The sequence below is a fragment of the Rhyacophila brunnea genome, unplaced genomic scaffold (assembly GCF_057557595.1).
Source record: "Rhyacophila brunnea isolate RB1 unplaced genomic scaffold, BYU_Rbru_1.0 scaffold_11, whole genome shotgun sequence".
NCBI classification, from domain to species: domain Eukaryota; kingdom Metazoa; phylum Arthropoda; class Insecta; order Trichoptera; family Rhyacophilidae; genus Rhyacophila; species Rhyacophila brunnea.
The window spans coordinates 40,896,415-40,915,834 of NW_028232763.1; the positions used below are offsets into that span (position 1 = coordinate 40,896,415).

The 19,420-nt window shown below is 33.7% G+C and overlaps 2 protein-coding genes across 2 annotated transcripts in view; one reads left to right on the top strand and one right to left on the bottom strand.

The window, feature by feature from the left end:
- The window catches only part of LOC147078717 (uncharacterized), an 869,452-nt gene that overhangs the window by 176,826 nt on the left and 673,206 nt on the right, over positions 1-19,420 (bottom strand). The window lies entirely within an intron of this gene.
- On the top strand, positions 1,350-12,956 carry LOC147078719 (uncharacterized). Its single transcript, XM_085960504.1, has 2 exons — positions 1,350-1,426; positions 12,209-12,956. Exons 1-2 carry the CDS (start codon positions 1,350-1,352, stop codon positions 12,954-12,956), a joined length of 825 nt encoding a protein of 274 aa, XP_085816630.1.

Sequence of the window (19,420 nt, forward strand, 5' to 3'; positions counted from 1 at the left end):
ATTTATTTGTATTTTATTATATATTTTAATATCACTGACCTAGTGTTTCTTTAAAATAACTTAAATTATGGATATCTTTACCTAATGGTTGCATTTTGACCGCTTAAAAATACTATATAACGTAAAAAAATAGAAAATTATATTTTAATTCTGAGCGTCTAGTGCGAGCACTTTGGGCGAGCACTAGCGAAATGGTATATGGTCTCGAACATTTGTAGATGAATGCGTTCGCTCGCCCACAAACCAAACGCAAGGCACGCGGCTTCATTTAGCAATGCAACGGGTGGCGTCTAGATGTATCTATAGTCTATGGTTATAAGCTTAATATTGTTTTCTTGACTTAGGTAGTTACGACCTGTTTAAATATCAACGAATATATAAAATAATAAAATTATGGTATTTTCTAACAGTCAATTGCAACAAAAACAAATAAACTGGGCAAAGAATAATGGACGTTGTCAAGAGAAGCTTCCGAAATGAAATGCATTATATTATATGCATTCGAATTTAAATTACAGTGAAATAAAATGACTTTTATTAAATTTGTACGTCTTTTTGTCAGTCAACTTGAAAATCGTGATGAAAGCCTTTTTTATGTTCACTAAAATTCCATAGCGATATTCATTTACAGTCGACGAAATAGAAGAAAAAAACACCTAACTGATAAATTAATTGGAATAAATTGCAATATTAAGAAATATAAATGGTATTTACCACAGTTTTAAATTTGACTTAAGTGGGTAAATCATTCAAGTCAAATCATGTCATTGGTAAATCGGTATAATTCTGCATAGAATTATAATAAATATTAAGGGAAGTAAACAATTATTTATATAAAAAAAACATGACAAGAAAACAAAATAAAGATAGTGTAAGTAAACCTTAAGGCTATACCTCAGTTGAGGCATGGTCTTAAAAGATCGTGGCTAGGCGATGCGCGGATTGCGGGTCGCGGGTGCAAATGACGCATGCCGAACGAAATATAATTTGTCATATAAATCCAACATTTTATGTTCTGTTTATTGTTCTATTAGTAACAATAATAATATATTCATTGATATGTTTTCTTTTTCAAGTAAATGGGTAACGTTTTTAGTCATCTTTACACAATTTAAGATTTAATACCCCGTCACCATCACGAAACAAATTGACGTGTCCCCAGCTCGACGTTCTCTCTCCGAATGCCAGCGAGTCCAAAATTTCGTCGCACCTATAGTTGAAAATTATTTGCCGTCTGAAGGCTGCAATTACACGGATTGATTTTGTTTTATCCAATTGGTGATTCTAATCGGATGCAATTGGAATCAAATAAAACCTACGTTGACGTTCGCCTACGCACATCGATTGCAATGCCGTGTGTCTGCGCCCTAATCGGCTTCTTATTTACGTCCACGTACATCCAGCCCCGCATCCAGCAGCGGCAAAGGTGGGCCACATTAGGATGGGTTAGTGTCCTAGCATAATGGAGACCTACAAAATTTCTGTTAAAATGTATTTTTATAATATCTACTAGAATATACTACGATACCATGCTAATCACTGCTGATGATATAGAACTCTCAGAAGTGCTACTCCAGGTATAGGAAGAGAGTCGCAAATACGACCTTCTTATTAATAGGAATAAGACCAAGTTAATGGTTATCGATCGGGTTAACCCGACTAACCGTCTACCTGTAGTAAGTACTTATACGCTAAAAAACAGTGAATGAGTTTGTTCATCTGGGATCGACCATTAGTGGAAAAGGCGGATGTGATGCAGAAATAAGAAAGTGCACACAGATCGGGAAAAATGCGAATGACACGCCTTATACGTGTCCGGAAATTTGTACGTATGCAGTTCGCCGTATCACATTTCACCGTGAAATGTTGTAGGTACCTATCGGAAATATATGGTCGTATATTAAAGACCGGCCAACCTCTATAATCTTTAAGGAACATTATTGTCTGCAATACTCCACGAACAACGCATATTTTTCTGATCTCAGTGCTATAGAGATATACGAAAGCTCACGGCGAACTGTGCTACGGTGAAATGTAATACGTACAATTTACACATAATCTTACTATTTGGAAGAATCGGGGAGTTTCAAATGCCACGAAAATTACGATTGTGCAAACATTTTAGTGCGGTATCGAGTCATAGACCCTGAAGGCAAGGGAACGGAAGGCAATTGATGCTTTCGAAATGTGGTGTTGACGCCGATGGTTCGTATGCATTGATCCTCTGCTTCTCTCAGGGCAAAATGAAGACTGTCCCCATTAAGTTCATTCACTCAGTCGCTTCAGCGCTCCAACGCTCTTCTTTTGCTTCGCCTACCCTGGAGGCTACTCTAAACAACCATTATATTCAGGTTATCCGATCCGCGCTGAACAATGTGTGCAAAGAACTGCAGAATTCGTCTCAAACATACTGTTGAGAGCTGTGCCTTTATCTGTAGTTTATAGATGACTGGTTACCTCTGCGAAAGACAGGCAAACATATATTATTATGTTTTTTTCCAAATATCAAATGGCAAAAGGATATAACCGTTTGACTCCAAATCATTACACCAGTCAATTCTTGACTGGAGATAGTGGCTTCGCTGGCAGACTCTATGAGCTTGGTCTTATTACCCGTTCAACATGTCTATGTGGCGGAGAAATACAAGATGAAAAGAAAGGGACGAGCTCCTCAAATCGGTTCAAACATCTGTTGGACCCATCGGACCGTCCAATCTGGTGGCTGTAAAAGCCAATTTTGTTGCATTTAGAAAATATGTGGTGTCATACCGCCAACGTGAAGATCGCTTCATTTAAATTGTTTGTCAATTTTGTATTAATACGTACTCTTTCCCATGGGTACTCGTACTTTAAACTCATATTTTTAATTTCAGTCATAGCACATTTGGCACATATAGACTTCAGTCTTGGGTAAGTGCTTCTGACACATTCCTTGTCATAAAAATTAAATGCTTCACACCCAAACGTAGAGTTCCGTGATCGCTTGATTAAGACCGTGCGTGGTGCGGGGCGGGTGTATTTTGGGGTTACGTGTAAATTGTACGTAAAACAATTCACCGTGGCACAGTTCGCCGTGAGCTTTCTTATCGGAAAGAGATGACCGTGTACTATTCGGTCTCCAATTTTTGTAGATTTAATATGAACATGAATTCAATTTTCATATCTGATTTTGGCAATATTCATGAATTCAAGAATGAAAACCTAACCTAACCTGACAAATAATTTAGTATGTCGGCTATTTTTTAAATTTGTTTACTGCTGGCTTCCTGTAAAGTGTAAACCGACAAGAACCGTGTTTTATTTATACATGAATTTTATGTCAGTAGGACTATACGACCCAAAGAGGTTGGACGGTCTATTGAAGTTAATGGTCCCACCAAACCACACCTGGTCTTAATCGGGCCCCTACGTTTGTGTGAAGCATCATTTTTATGACTGGGAATGTGTCAAGAGTAGTTACCTAAAACTAAGGTCGCCATGCACTGGAGAGATGAGCACATAGAGGCAATACGAAAAATTGTAGTAGGTACCTAAGTAAAAAAATAATTATCAACATGAAGAGATCTTCACGTTGACAGTATGACGCCGCAAATTTTCTAAATGCAATAAAATTGGCCTTTAGGACATTTTAGGACATTCCCAGAGGATGTGGTTTTCTTCCTGTATTTCTCCGCCACATTGGCGAACGGTCTTTAATATACGGCCGTATATTTCCGATACAACATTTCACGGAGAAGTATAATACGACGAACTACATAGAGTCTGTCTTCTATAAGCTGGCGTGCGGTTTCCCTCCCGCTTCAACATTCAGCACTGCTTTCCCTCTCGTTCCCTCCCATTGAAAACTTGCAACAGTCGAACGCGATAGCACAATGTTCTCTGTCCGCGAACGACGTGATGTGAATGCCAGCTTATAAAATACAGACTCTACGTACAAGTATCCAGAGGGCCATTAACATTTTGCAATTGATGCATTTGAGGTGTGGTGTTGGCGCTGAATGATTCATATTTCTTGGACGGAGCACAGGACGAATCAGTCAATCGTCCAGAGACTGCAGATAAAGGAACGGCTCTCGACAATATGTCTAAGGTGAATTCTGCAGTTTTTTGGACATATTGTCCGGCGCGGACCGGACAACCTGGAGAGATTTGTGCTTTTGGGTGGCATCCAGGGAAGGCGAAGCATAAGAAGAGCGTCTACGCGCTAGAGCGACCAAGTGAAAAAGCTGACTGAGGCAGCTTTCATTCTGCCCTGAGAGAAGCGGAATATCGAGAAGGCTGGAAAGTCTTGGTCGCTCAAATGATGGCAAAATAATTACAAGATAAAAAGAACTTTTTATATACCACGTTTTTAAATTTTCTGTTGAATCATTTAAACTTGATTTTCTATGTATTAATAAATACTTTTTTTGTACTTGATAGAATTACTGAATAGATATAGAATACTGAAATGTCATTTTGACATTTCATATTGATTTCCATAGTAACGCAAGTATATATTAATAATTTAGTTGCTAGGATCCCCTTAGCAACCAATAATAGAGTTTTACTTTTCTTTAATAGAGTTTTTTTTAATAGTCTTTAAAAGAGTTTTACTTTTACTACGAATTTTTTCCGAAATAACTTTCCATACAAAACAGAATTAACTGAAAATGAATTCAATTCTGCTTAAAGATGGCTAAAAGTATTAAAGAATGCATTGTCATCGTGTTCTGATATATTCTAAAAGTTTCAAATGTCTATCTAGTCGGGAAGTTAGTTAAAATCGATTGCAAGATTTGTATTGGACAAACAAGAATATGAGCTAATAAAACTTGGTAATTAAAAAGTGGTCACGATCCTCAGCCATGAGCGTACGACCAAGAAGAAGAGTGCAACATATAATTTTCAATGTTTACATGCAATATTCAGTACTTTTATATCAAAATTAATGATGAATCTTCAATGGCGATCGGCAGTCAATTGCGCGAGGCGACGTTATTCATTATCTTTATGTTTGCACGATTGCACAAGAAAGGTATTAAGTTAGCAGCGTTCGGCGGAAAAATTAAATTTCGGATTGGGGCGTGCCAAATCGAGCGATTGCCATTATTTCGTGAAACGGTCGAGGCAAGGGAAAAAACAGTGGCCCATTGCATAACGAACAATGTCTCTACTCTCGTGCCAACCGGCCAAGCCAATACTCTGTGACCATACTCAGCCGGCATTGTGACGATGAAATATCACCAGCTGAAACCGACGATGGTTGACTGGCTGACGGATGATTTTGTCATCGTCATTTTTTATTACTAATCTCAGTGGTTCGCAAGTTATCAAAATAAAACTTTAATTAATCTCATATTACTTCTTAATCAGCGGCCGAAATGAAAAGCTTTACGAACTGGAGCTTTCTATAACTTATTTTCGAACAAGAACTTCTTGTCTACGTGTTTAAAGCTGTGAACTAACAAGCCCCTCCTATGCAGTTAATCGTACTTCCGTCTCAAATGAGGAACGCCCCTAAACGTATCATTTCATTTTACGCTTTCGTGGTGTACGGATCTGTCAATTTACGTAATTTGATGCTTTTTATAATACAAATAACGATAAGGGGTGATATTAAATTTACTATTGGTAAACTTTTAGTTTATTGCGAAGAAGAGAAGGAGTCGCATCTAAAAAGAGAGCCGATACATTATTTAAACACGCGTTGCCGCCATGACAGGTATGTCACTGAGAAATCTTCCATATGCGACTACAGCGACTTCCGGAAATCGACGAGATCTTGTTGTCGGAATGTACCAAAAATATTAAAGTGTATTTTTTGCGACATACCGATAGCCGGACAATGACAGTTTTTAAACTTCTAATATACATATCCACGGAAGATCCGGTAGATAAAGCCTGCCAATGCCACAAGCTAAAAGAATCTCATTTCTACATAATATACTAATATAAATTGTATTATTTTCTTTTCTTATTTTATCTGTCATCCATAAGCAGTAGATGACCTGCCTAGCCCAACATTGAAGTTAATCCCTCCAAACCAAAACCCGCCACGCACCACACCCAGTCTTAATCGAGTGAGCGAGAATCACGTGGCCCTACATTGGCGATGTGAAGCATCTAGTTAAGTTTTAGGCCGGGAATGCCCTAGGAGGAGATACCCAAGACTAAGGTTGCTACGCTCAAAGTGAGCTCTGACAGAGTTTAAAGTTACTTTCTAATGCAAAGTGCCAGGGAGAGAAGAGCACAGGGAAATTATGACAATAAAAATGATTCTAGTGTATATAAAACAAAATAATGAAGCTAATCATACGGACAGCATAAATTATGTGAAGAGATCTTCACGCCCGCAGTAAGACGCCGCATTTTTTTTAAATTCAAGATAATTGACCTTAATAGCAAGCCTAGTCCAACAGGACATCACTAGGTACCTACTATTAATTTAATATCGTTTAATTAATTCATAATCATCATCAACCGAGGTCAATCCAATGATGGATGAAGGCCTCCTCCAGCTTCCTCCACTTGTCTCGATCGCTAGTTCTTTACTGCCCACGTACGTCCACCAAACTTTACGAGTTCGTCTATTCAGTGGGTTGTAGGGTGCCTTTGTGGGTGTTTAGTACCCCTTGGGTGCCACTGTATGACGGCATTTGTCCAGCAGTTGTCCACTCGCCGAACTATATAAGAATATAGATTTACACAAAGACTAATATTATAATTAATAAACTAAGATTTTTACAGTTGGAGCTATATTGGATTTGAAAACTTTCATCTCTTAATGAATTTAGTAATAACGTATTGTCGTTTCAATTGCAATTTTTTTTGTTTATTGTTTATTTGTTTTTGACATTTTTGTGTCATTAAAACCGCAAAAATCGCCTTTACACACATGCAAAATAACACAATTTACAAAAATTGCATTTTCATTGAAATTATGAAAACTTTTTTTGAATTGATTCAAGTGCAATACATTTTGTAAACTGTTTTTATACTCCCCTGAAAACTTGGGATTTTGCAGATATAAAATTTTGCAATAGGAATGACGATACGGTACAAATAGGTGACCCCAAAAATATTGAAAATTTAATATAAATTAATGAATTGAATTATTTTCCTAATAATTTACGAACCACAACCTATATATTTTTTGACGAGCTGCGTTCCGGTCCATATCGAGCGCTGCTCTTAATCTTATTATGAAATAGGTACTTATTCCAGTATTCTCAACAAAAAGATGTGATGACCAACAATCCAATACCTATAGGTTGAAATGTCTCAGCGGTAAAGACATAATTATTATCTAACTTTAAAGTAGCTACACCATAGATGCCACTGCCTTCTATAGACTAAGGCCATTTACAAAAAAATCAGGGCTCAATATAGACCGGAGGGCACTCACTGAAGCGCCGTTCCGGTTCATGAAATCGGCAAAATTATTGATCTATCTCGTAGAAAAAAAATATTTGACGTCTGAGCTAGATATACCATTTAACAACAAATCTAACACATTTATTATCACGTTTTTATTAGCTCGTATTCTTGTTTATCCAGTACAAATTTTTTCTTGTTTGTCCAAGATTTTTATTGGACGATTGAAGATTTTTAACTAGCTTCCCGACTAGCTAGACATTTGAAACTTTTAGAATATATCAGAACACGACGACAATGCATTCTTTTAATACTTTTAGCCATCTTTAAACAGAATTGAATTCATTTTCAGTTAATTCTGTTTTCTGTGGAAAGTTATTTCGGAAAGTAAAACACTAGTATTGGTTGCTAAGGGCGTTACTATGGAAATCAATATGAAATGTCAAAATGACATTTCAGTATTCTATAGTTATTCAGTATTTCTATGAAGTACAAAAAAAAAGTATTTATTAATACATAGAATTGTCAAGTTTATATGATTCAACAGAAAATTTAAAAACGTGGTAGGTATATAAAAAGTTCTTTTTATCTTGCAATTATTTTTATAAAATATACATGATATATACATAATATACATGTTAACACTTATTTTGGCTTACTTAAATTTAGTAACGCAATAAATACTACTGTTTTAATATCTTGTAGGTAATCGGATTAAATTTGATTTTCAAAATATTGCCGACCCCTGGGTAAGAGCCCGCCGCATGTACATTTCTAGGTATCATTTTTTGTCAATACTTTTCGATATGCTCAGGTTCCAATGATAAATTAAATATTGTTTATCAGTACCTAATAAATATATTATTATTAAATTGGTCATGAAAATGTATGAAATATTTGAAATTATATGATTTGTTTAATATTAATTAGTGGATAATAATAAATTATTATAAAAAAAAAACTTGATTGCCTGCGACTGTGTTCGTGTGAAATACAGATATCAAATTTAGTTAGCTATACGAAACGAAAAAATATACTGATTCAATTTGAATCTAATTAATTATCCACATATTATTTTTCAAATTAATGAGATTTAATTTTAGTATACAACGTGGTCTCTATAGGTTATCAGGTAGGCAACTTTAAAATGTCAATGAAACAATAAAATTATGTTTAATATATAATATTATTTTCTTTTCATTATACCGATTTGATTTTTATATAGGTACACAGTGGCTTTAGACACGTGCATCAGTTTCACACTCGACAAAGCCAGCTCATAAAAAATGTTTTTTTTTTTTAATTTTTGGTCAATACTTAGTATTCTGTATTCTGGCATAATGTTAAATTATTACATAAAATTCTTTCCAGCCGATGTGTATTTCCTAAAACAAAAGAATCAACCGGCTCATTTTTATATTTTCAATAAAATTACCGAAATAAAAAGCCAATTTTTGTGGTTTTTATATCCGGTTAGGTTTGCAATAATATTTTTTTTAGAAAAATTCCATTTGATGTGTGGCCACATTTTTTTACTATCAGAAGTTATTTTTTTACTGTCAGAAGTTAAATCATATTATTGATATTAAACGAAGCATAATAATTATTATTGAGAACTTTTACTGTCAGCCACGTAAATAAGTTTTTGTCACTATTGGATAGGTAAGTATTGACGTGCGTATACGTCATTCTGCATACCGAGCCTACCACTTACTGTTAGCAAAGAAAACTACCAGTTGTATAGCGAAAAGAAAATTTATACGTATTTTATAAGATATCTCATATTTAAAATAGATATTTCCAAATAGTTTTCTGTAGATCACAAAATTACTAAACAAATACGAATTACAACACGTAAAAAAATCTCCCAGAAAATATAATATGATTTTTATATAAAATCTTGTCAAATACGACACATTGTTTAAGGTAATAACATAATATACTTTTAATAACATTTTTTACTAAACGAAAATATTCATTAATACGATACATAATCTAATACGTAGTCGTATACGTATAAAAACCAGGAAACTACTGTGCCTCGGCCACATTATGAGAGGACACAAATACAGCATTCCCCAACTTGTCATTCAAGGAAACATCAATGGGAAGCGTAGCAGAGGACGGCGCCGCATTTCGTGGCTTAAGAACCTCCATGATTGGTACGGGTGCAGCTCCGCCGAACTGTTCCGGGTAGCAAACGACAAAGATAAGATCGCCTTGATGGTGGCCGACCTCCGCTAGTGGATGGCACAATTAGAAGAAGGATCTAATAAATCGTCTAAGGAACTTTCTAAACTGTGAAATACAGAGTTCCAATCGTTTTTTACTACACAATATTAAATTTATTAAAAATATAGTTTCATTATTTTTATTTTTCTACGACGCTAATTATTCACGTTGTGTAAAATATGGTCGCAGGGTAGTACAATGTTGGCATCTCTAATGATTACCCCATAAATGATTTTATTAAGATTAGTTTCAGCCAGACAAAATACATTTTTGGCTGTATATGTAAAACATCTACCAAGGTTCTGTAATTTATTAATGATTATAAATAAATACCACGCATAGCCATCATGACACATATTATTATATACTAGGTATAGAGTAAAGTTTTATCCCGTGTGGGTAAACAGATTGTCCGTTGGTTAGTACTTAGGGGGTGGCAAAATTAAGGATGGAATACAAATAATGATCATTAATAAATTATGTGCGAATAAAAACTGTGTATTATTTTAAGTGCTATTACTGAGTGATATAAGTTGTTTACCTTGTTAACAATGTTAACCTACCTACCAGCCTATTTTTTGAGATTTTTAAGAACTCACTTTAATAGTAGGTACAATAAAACGATAGTTATATTATTTTATATTCCTACTTATAAATCGACTGTTAAAAGGAAAAACGAATTATACAGAAGGCACTTTGTTATTGTTTTCGATCAAAGTTATAATAAATTATACAATATATAAACCTTAAGTGAATGAAGTTAATTATTTTGGTCTTTTATCTTACCAATCTGATTTATTTATTATTGAGGTAATTAAAGAAAACCCAATCAAATTATAGTTAAATCTTTTTTCCTATTTTACTTTAAAAAAAAATGAAGGGTGGATTAAAAAAAGAACATAATATGTCAACTGAAAATTTTACATGAGAGCAAACAAACGTAATAGAATCTCATCATTGTGAGGTAGGTATGATTTTTTTTTTTTGATGTGATACTACACAATATAATAATATGCTTATTTTTCAATTTCTAGACGGTAAAGTTTGAAATAAGGAACATTTTGGTATAACTAACTCAATATGTCATTTTTTCGAATTAGTGTCTTCTGCCAGAACAGTGACGATATAGACAACATTTTTAAATACAAAATGACATCTAAATCTCAAATATGAAAAAAACCGACATATTATTATGTTGTTTTTGTAATTCACCCTTCAATTACAAGCTAAATTCGGATAATAATTTGGCATTTGTAGCTAACATCATTTGAACACAGCGTGTATTTAGTCCTGTTCGATGTTATGTTACCCAATAAAACCAATTTTGAAAAACTGACGGTAATTATTGATTAATTTAATAAAACGCAAACATTTTAGTACTTATTCCATTTTTATTATTATAATATAGGACATTTTAATAATAATAAAAGTGGAAAAAGTACTATAAAAAATTGCGTTTTATTAAATTAATCAATAATGCAATGCATTTCCACCATGTATTGACATTTAACACAAAAAAAGAAATTGAGAATGAATTCCTTTTTCCTTTCTACAATCAAAATACAATGGTTTAAATTCTACAATTCAGAAAACTTTAGTTTTGACTTTTCTTTCAATAAAAATATTTTTTTTTTTTTTTTGTATTTTCCATGAATTTTCAAGTCTTTTACGATTTCACATGTAATATCATGCGGAGTTTCAAAAATGCGTTATATTAATCGACTAATTAAATAATATAATGAACTAAAACTGAAATATTGTATTATTGTTAATGTTAATTGTGAAAATCTGAATGAGGTACGTAGATTCAATTTCCCTCTGAAATAGGAATTATTAGATAAATAGTTTTGATTTACTATACAAAAGAACAATGACTTGGTAATTGAATACTAATCCATATTTAACATTTACTTAATAATTTTGTATTTGGTTTAGTCTGAGCGTAGTTACGGCCAATTACTAAATAAAATGAAAAGTGTGACAAACTTGTAAAATGTAAAGTCTTTGCTGTCGTCACAACTGACGATGCCGATCCATTGGGCCATAAAAATAATAAAAAAACACACAACAGTGAGAAGTTGCAAAAAACGAACGAAACAAGTACAACAAATTTCAATACTATTCGATGTTGTGGTTTACATAGAAGAAAGTACCGATATAAATAGTGCCCCGTGAATGGAGAGAAGTCAGTTCACTACCAACTCCCAATTCCATCATACACCTGAGAGCAAAAGTGACTTTGTAGGTGCTTTTCCATTTAATTATCTGCTTTTCATAAAAGCAATTTAATAATAGTTAATCAGTGCTTTATCAAACAGTGCATCACCATTAAAACTGACTATCTGAATATATTGTTCTGTGGATTATAATAATAATTAAAGGGTGCCATCAAATCGTCAAAAAATTACAAGTTTTTATTTAAAATTGACAGTTTGCTTGAATACTTTAAGGATCATCATCAATTATTACAATAATTATTTTATTGACAAGTCTTTTCTAATTAAAACAATCTATTCATTTGTCTTATTTTTTTTTCTAAAGCCGATCAGCCATCGATTGATGCATAGTTTAACTGTTTGCTATTTTTTAATGTGATCTAATTATTATGTGTGAATTTCAGGAACATGCGGTTGATATGGCTGGTGACTCTGGTGGTGGGCTGCTATATAATAGCAGCCTGCAGCGCCCGCGAAGAACAGGAAGCTGAATCTGGAGACCTCGTCGCAGCGGCTTCTCACAAGTCGCACAAGCACGAATCTGGCGGTGGACATGAGCATCACGCTCATCACCATTCCAAACACGGAAAGAAGGGTGATAAGGGATACAAATCCGGTCATCACCACGAAAAAGGAGAACACGGCCACCATGGCAAGGAACACCACGCAGGGCACTACGGTGAACACGGTGGACACAAGAAGAAACACCACGATGAAGCTGACCATTATGGCGCTCATCACGAAGCCAAGAAAGGACACAAGGCCGGCAAGTTCGGAGAGAAGAAAGGACACAAGAAGGGATCCAAGACTACAGGATACCACCACAAGTCCCACAAAGACGAATACCACAAGCAGCACAAGTTCTACGATGACCACCACAAGGGAGGACATCACGGAAAGCATGGACACTTCCACGGACATCACGGAAAGAAATCCGGAGGACACAAGAAGGGAGGACATCACAAGTCTGGATACCATGATGATCATTACGGAAAGAAGGGACACCACGACAAGGGGCACTACGACGAGGATCACAAGGGACACAAGGGACACCATGGCCACGAAGAGCACCACGCCCACCACTCCGATTACGGAAAGAAGGGAGGACATTCCGGCGGCAAGGAGTACGGTTTCAGCCACGGCAAGCACTAATCTATGTTGCAGCTGTAGCCTTTCCCCACAATATTATCTCTGACTTCCGTTTTTGTTGTTATAAATTTTGTTGATTTATTTTTTCATTGTTATTGTTTTGAATGCAACTGTTTTTATTTACGAGAATTTAAATAAAAAAATATAAATTAAATCAATCTTTCAATACATACTTTACACCTTTCAACATTCAAATTATTTTGCAAACTTGAATCACTAATCGAATCACTAATCAAATAACACTTGAATCATGGAAAATCTAATATCACATCAATAAAGACAATTCAATTATGATTGTACAAAAAAAGAGTTCAATCAGATTTTGATCATAACACACTCATATTGTAAAGTATTGTTAAAAAATATATATTACACACACAATATCATTGCTGTCAAAATAGTTTAAAGTTCACACATTAAGCAAAATATAATCCGTACTAGTAGTAGTAGTCAATTGGGAATTAATTACATCAATATAAAGTTAAATACTAAGTTAACATCTCATTTGTCTATGGTTAAATTCATGAATTAATTCCAGGCTTCTTATAACATCAAAAGTTTAATTTGCATAAAAAAATAAAATCATATTCGCACTCACTTTTATCACGGGGGAAAATAAATAAAATGTTTTATTCATCTTTCTTATCTGAAAAGAAGAAAACTCTCCCGAATAATATGATTGGTATCTTTTGTGGTGTCAGACAATAAAGCCATATAAGTAAGTAAACAAATAATTGGGGTGGGCCACTCTCTTGACTCAGTACTCCGACTACTCAATTAGTGTGAAGTGTTTAACAGAATGGGGAATAATATGGCTAGCGAAGGCCCCCTCATCTTCGAATTGATATCAAATCTCAACCCCTCGCTGAATGCCAAAACGGACCGCACCGAGGAATTACTCCATACAATTATTATATTAAAACTAATGTAAATACAACATAGCCCGGAGCTATATAATCTCCTCCAAGAAGAATATAGGTATCTCCACATTAGTTAAATTTGGTGGACTCCCACGGATGGGTCATACAAATTACCACCAAAAGAAATTTATCCAAGAATATAGTCATTCAGAAAATATTTAGCTGTATTAAATATTTTTTAGGTGACATACCTACTGTTGTGACATTCTGCGAGTAGGTATACAATGCAGCAATGTAAATTATAATGTACCTAGCATATTGGTCTCACTGAATAGTAAATGGCATATTACTTACTGCGATAATATTTAAATAAATGTTTGCTTTTAATATTTCCACGGGACAGCGCGGCGCCGATAACTCAAACGGACATAAGCTGTCCTAATAAGGACTGACATTCCACGGGCATACGATAACCGTGAGAGCGACTAAAATGTGAGCATCTGACAATCGTGAATTATATTTGTAATTAAATCGTCGAGTGTCTGGGCATGGGGAATGTCACCAGTAATACCTCGTTATTATATAGATATTGTTTATAAATTATTAGGTAAGTATTTAATATATTACGGTTTTTTTTTCTAAACGGACCTCTCCCATGTCATGTTAATGTGTGCTTAATAGCAATTATTTATTCATTCGTATAGCGACAGGTTGTCAAAATATAAGTACATTGACACAAGTAGGTACAGATTGGCAACAGCACTACAGAGGCACCGGTAAAGCCCCGATCCATGCCAGCGCGTTTCAATCAACGTGGTAGATGACAGAGAATCATCCAGGGAAGACATACAGGGCGCAGGTCTCAACAGCATGCTCAGTGGTTTGAATTTCTCCGCACTCAAATAGACGAGAGGGATTTAATCCCCACTTAGGCATGTAATATGTTATAAATATTAGGTTTAGTTCACTCACATTTCGCTTCTGTCTTTAACTACCAGTTTTATCATAGTTATTGTATCTATGATAATAATAAAAATCATAATTATTACGTATTTACTTTTAATATAAAAATATTTTAACATTTTTTATTGAGATACCTGAACCAAGCTGGTTCAATTTCATTTTACAATTCAAATTATTTATTAAATTGACTGGTAAAACAGTGTTATGTAGCATAATTTTTATCGCACTGTCTAGTAAAGTGTCATGAAACTTTCTCCATTGTCAGCTGCCAATAATATAAAATGTCTCACCGATAATTTTTGTTGATTTATTTTGACTTTATTACATCAAGTTATTTACCGCTCGATACACAGGAAATAATAGCGAATCGTAACAAAAAATAATGATTGTCTAGGTATTTGTTAGAGTCGATGTTAAATTTAAACAACTATAGATATTAAACGAATAAATTATTCGATACGTTTTGTTTATTTTTACTATATCCGAGTTCTTATTCATTAACAGTATCTACAGCATTGTTTCTCAAACCTAATGCAAATGCGACTCACACATTTAAATACCAGCCTCTTTTTCGTGGAGAATATCAGTTATACATGGGAATAATGCTTCGTTTCACTCGCATTTTTAGGTATTCAGTAAAACTTTCTATTTGAGTTTTTATTCGATTCAAAAGATATCCATAATATTCTATTTGATTAGGATTTTTAGTACACCAAGTTACATTCTTGAATGTTAAAATAATAGTATTAGATAGGTACCTATATTATAAAATGTGATTTTATAGCGAATAGTCATTATATTTTTATGTGTCCATCTAGAAATTAGTGTATCCAAACGCTGTCCTGGGTTGATAATGAAAAATTGGGGAGAAATCTTTAAAACAATTAAAACTACAGTCGTGCACACAAGGAAGAGGGAGGGTAGGTTTCCGGTCTGGTTTGTCCCTCCCTTAAAAAATCAATAATAAATTATTATGGGTAAATTTTCGAAATGGCCCCCCCAATACCATTACCACCTGGAAAATGAGACTTACTGCATAGGTATACCGCGTTACCACTTTGGCAATATCACCACTTTGGAGTTTAAATGAAGGGTTTATTGATTCATATAAGAATACATTGAATACGATAATAAGGGTGACGTGAGATTATAATCGCGAGGTAATACTATACTGGTGAGATCGATATGCTCGAAAGATTAATTTTAAGTATGCACTGAGAGACTTGATTCGAGTGGAATAACGGATGTCGAGCGAAGAACTCGTGTCAATAGCAGATCCTATGTCTAGTGACGGACTCGATGAGTGGAGTGTTAGTTCATAGATTGTTCTTCTTATTTATAAATTAATGTAATATTACCAGTGATATTGTCGTAATTCTCAATCAAAACAAACACTACTGCGCATCTATTCTATACACATGACTGCTTTCGGCTGCTATAACAGCTATCTAGGGTAGGAAACTATCGAAAGATTAGCACTTATTGTAACAATTACAATACGTTAGTTGTAATTGTTACAATAAGTGATATGTTTTAACAACACCTCTCTTGGCCATAAATATCAGAGCGAGATAGTCAGTTTTGACTGTTTAGACGGCTAACTTTGTGTAATTGTTACAATAAGTGTTTATACTTAGATACTTTCCTACCCTAGATAGATACCGTAGCGGGCCGAAAGCAGTCTTGTGTATAGAATAAATGCGCTGGTCTAGTTATGATTGAGGAAACTCTGACAATTAGGTATTATTACTAATGTTTTGTTTTAATAACAAAACCTACATATTAAAGTGTGACACTAATTTAATGCAGAGTAGCATGATCGCTACATATCCATAAATGAAAAACAGTAATTCACATACAAAGGACTCTCCTGAAAAGTAATGATTTTAGATTACCCCTTTCCTTTAACATTCAGATTTTATAACGTAAAATATTTTTGTGTGATCTATATAATATGAAACCCATTAGTTTCTTATTAGAATCCAATAAGTTATGTTTAATAGAAATAATTTGACAGTATTCATAATAAATAGGCCATATTTTGCCATGTCGCCCGTTTATTTACCATCCTGTTCAATGCGGCCCTGGAGGTAGGGAAACCTTTTGGTTTATATCATCTGGAAAGCGACTAAAAGGACTATCACTCGGGGCTATTGTTGTCATTCGCATGCGTGTCAGCCGTGAAATAGAGAACACTCATTCAATCATTCGATCCAAATATGAAAATACTAAACTATCTAAACTTAATAATAATATTATTTCCCTTATTGCTTTTGGCGGTAAACATGAACTATTCGTAAATTTAATTCGATGCTCTTATCATTTTCTTACAACGTTTTTATTAGCTCGTATTCTTGTTTGTCCGGTACAGATTTTTTCTTGTTTGTTCAAAATTTGTATTGGACGATTGAAGATTTTTAACTAACTTCCCGACTAGCTAGACATTTGAAACTTTTAGAATATATCAGAACACGACGACAATGCATTCTTTTAATACTTTTAGCCATTTTTATGCAGAATTAAATTCATTTTCAGATAATTCTGTTTTGTATGGAAAGTTATTATTTTCGGTTGCTAAGGAGGTCCTAGCAACTAAATTATGAATATATACGTGCGTTACTATGGAAATCAATATGAAATGTCAAAATGACATGTCTGTATTCTATATGTATTCAGTATTTTTATCAAGTACAATATAAAGTTTTTATTAATACATAGAATTGTCAAGTTTATATGATTCAACAGAAAATTTAAAAACGTGGTAGGTATATAAAAGTTCTTTTTATCTTGTAATTATTAAATTTCTAGTTCATCAATGTGATACGTTTTTAATATTTTTATTCAAATAAGTATTTGAAGCGCCTAGTTTCAAATCCCCCTAAAACTGTTTTAGATTTTTTTTTAGTTAGATAATATTATGTATTTAGATGGATATTTTTGTTACTTATATGATGGCGAAAGGTTGAACTTTAAAAAAGGCCAAAAACTGTCAATATTATGTATGATCAAAAATTAGGGTAAATTTAAAAACCGGCTAACATGGTTGGGTGTGCTTTTCAAATACCCTTAAGAGGACGCTCTACAGAATCGGCCTTGAGAATTGAAAATATGATTTTTTTACATGTGGTCCATAATAACTGGTCTACTAGTTAATATAAAAAGGTTGCCGCTAATGTTTGTCTCAATAAACTCCCTACAAGTGAAGCTTGTGAAGTGAAGCTATGGGGTGACCAAAAAATAGTACTTTCTAATAAAATTTATTTTTTAATAAATTTACTAATAACATTTAATGTTACTAAATTCAATATGTTTATCAGTTCTTTGGTGGGAAGTATTGCAACTGATATGATGGATATGATAACTTTTTTGATTATGTGTTGGCCACGATATAAACTTAATAATATATTAATAACTTTTTAACCTGAAATTGTCCGACAACTAAACATACGAAGGATGTTGACATACATATCAACCTACATTTTTATTTCATGTGCTATCCAAAAAACATTACTAATGAATAGTGCTTATTTGTAATGTTTAGGACCTACATATTAAAAATAATAGGTATTGTTTAATTCTAATGCATATTTTTTAAAACGTAGAATTTACTGTCTGCCTATAAAAAGAAAGTGACTTTTTATTGCCTGCGCAACTTCACTTTTATACTAGTGAAACAAGTGGTAGGTAAAGCCAATGGGCGAAATTATATATTATATTAAGAGTGCCTAAAAATAATTATTAACATACAGTCACTAGACACATTATTTTTTTATTAATCCATCGGACTGGCGGGCATATAAAAAATGACTGTCGCTAGAAAAAGTGTCTGACAGGGCTGCCGACGCAATTAATTATATTGTACTTTTTAAATTTAATTTATAATATATTTTATTTAAGTTTTGTGCATCTAATGCCGGGTCCACACTGGCGCAAAACAATGTCGCGCGACAACCTCGATAAATTTTACGATAATTATCATAATGGCTTAAAAATTTTTACGATAATTATCATACTTATCGTAAAATTTAACGAGGTTGCCGGCAACATGTTGCCAATTTGGACCCGGCATAATATCCACTGTGGTTCACGTAGTGGCATGTACCTGTTTTTCTGGGGTCAACTAATTCAAAAAGTAAACACCCATAATAGAATTTTTCCAGTTTTGGTTGCATTATATTCCAACTCATTTCCGATATTATTAATGGAAATTTCTCGGTGTACATAGTAAACAAACCTACGAATAAAAAAGACAGTAAGGAACACAGTGATTCATCGCAGTAAAAACTGGCAACCAAAATGGATTATATAATATATTCCATCGTATTATTTTCTCGAAATCATAAAGATACTATAATAGTATTTGAGTATCAACCTATGTTCAATTTGAATTGGGTTATAATAATAATATACCCGTAGATATATCAATAGTATGTTTGCCACGATATCCACCCAAGTTATCAGTATGTACTTGCACAGGTTTGATTAAAAACTATGATGAAATTAACATTTTACAAATATTATATTATTTTGACAGCCCTGTTTTCTGATCAGCGGACACGTGCAGGTGGTGTTTATCAAATAATAATGTAAGATTGTCCACAATAATAATAATGTAGAAGGTCGACAATAGTAATAATACTAATA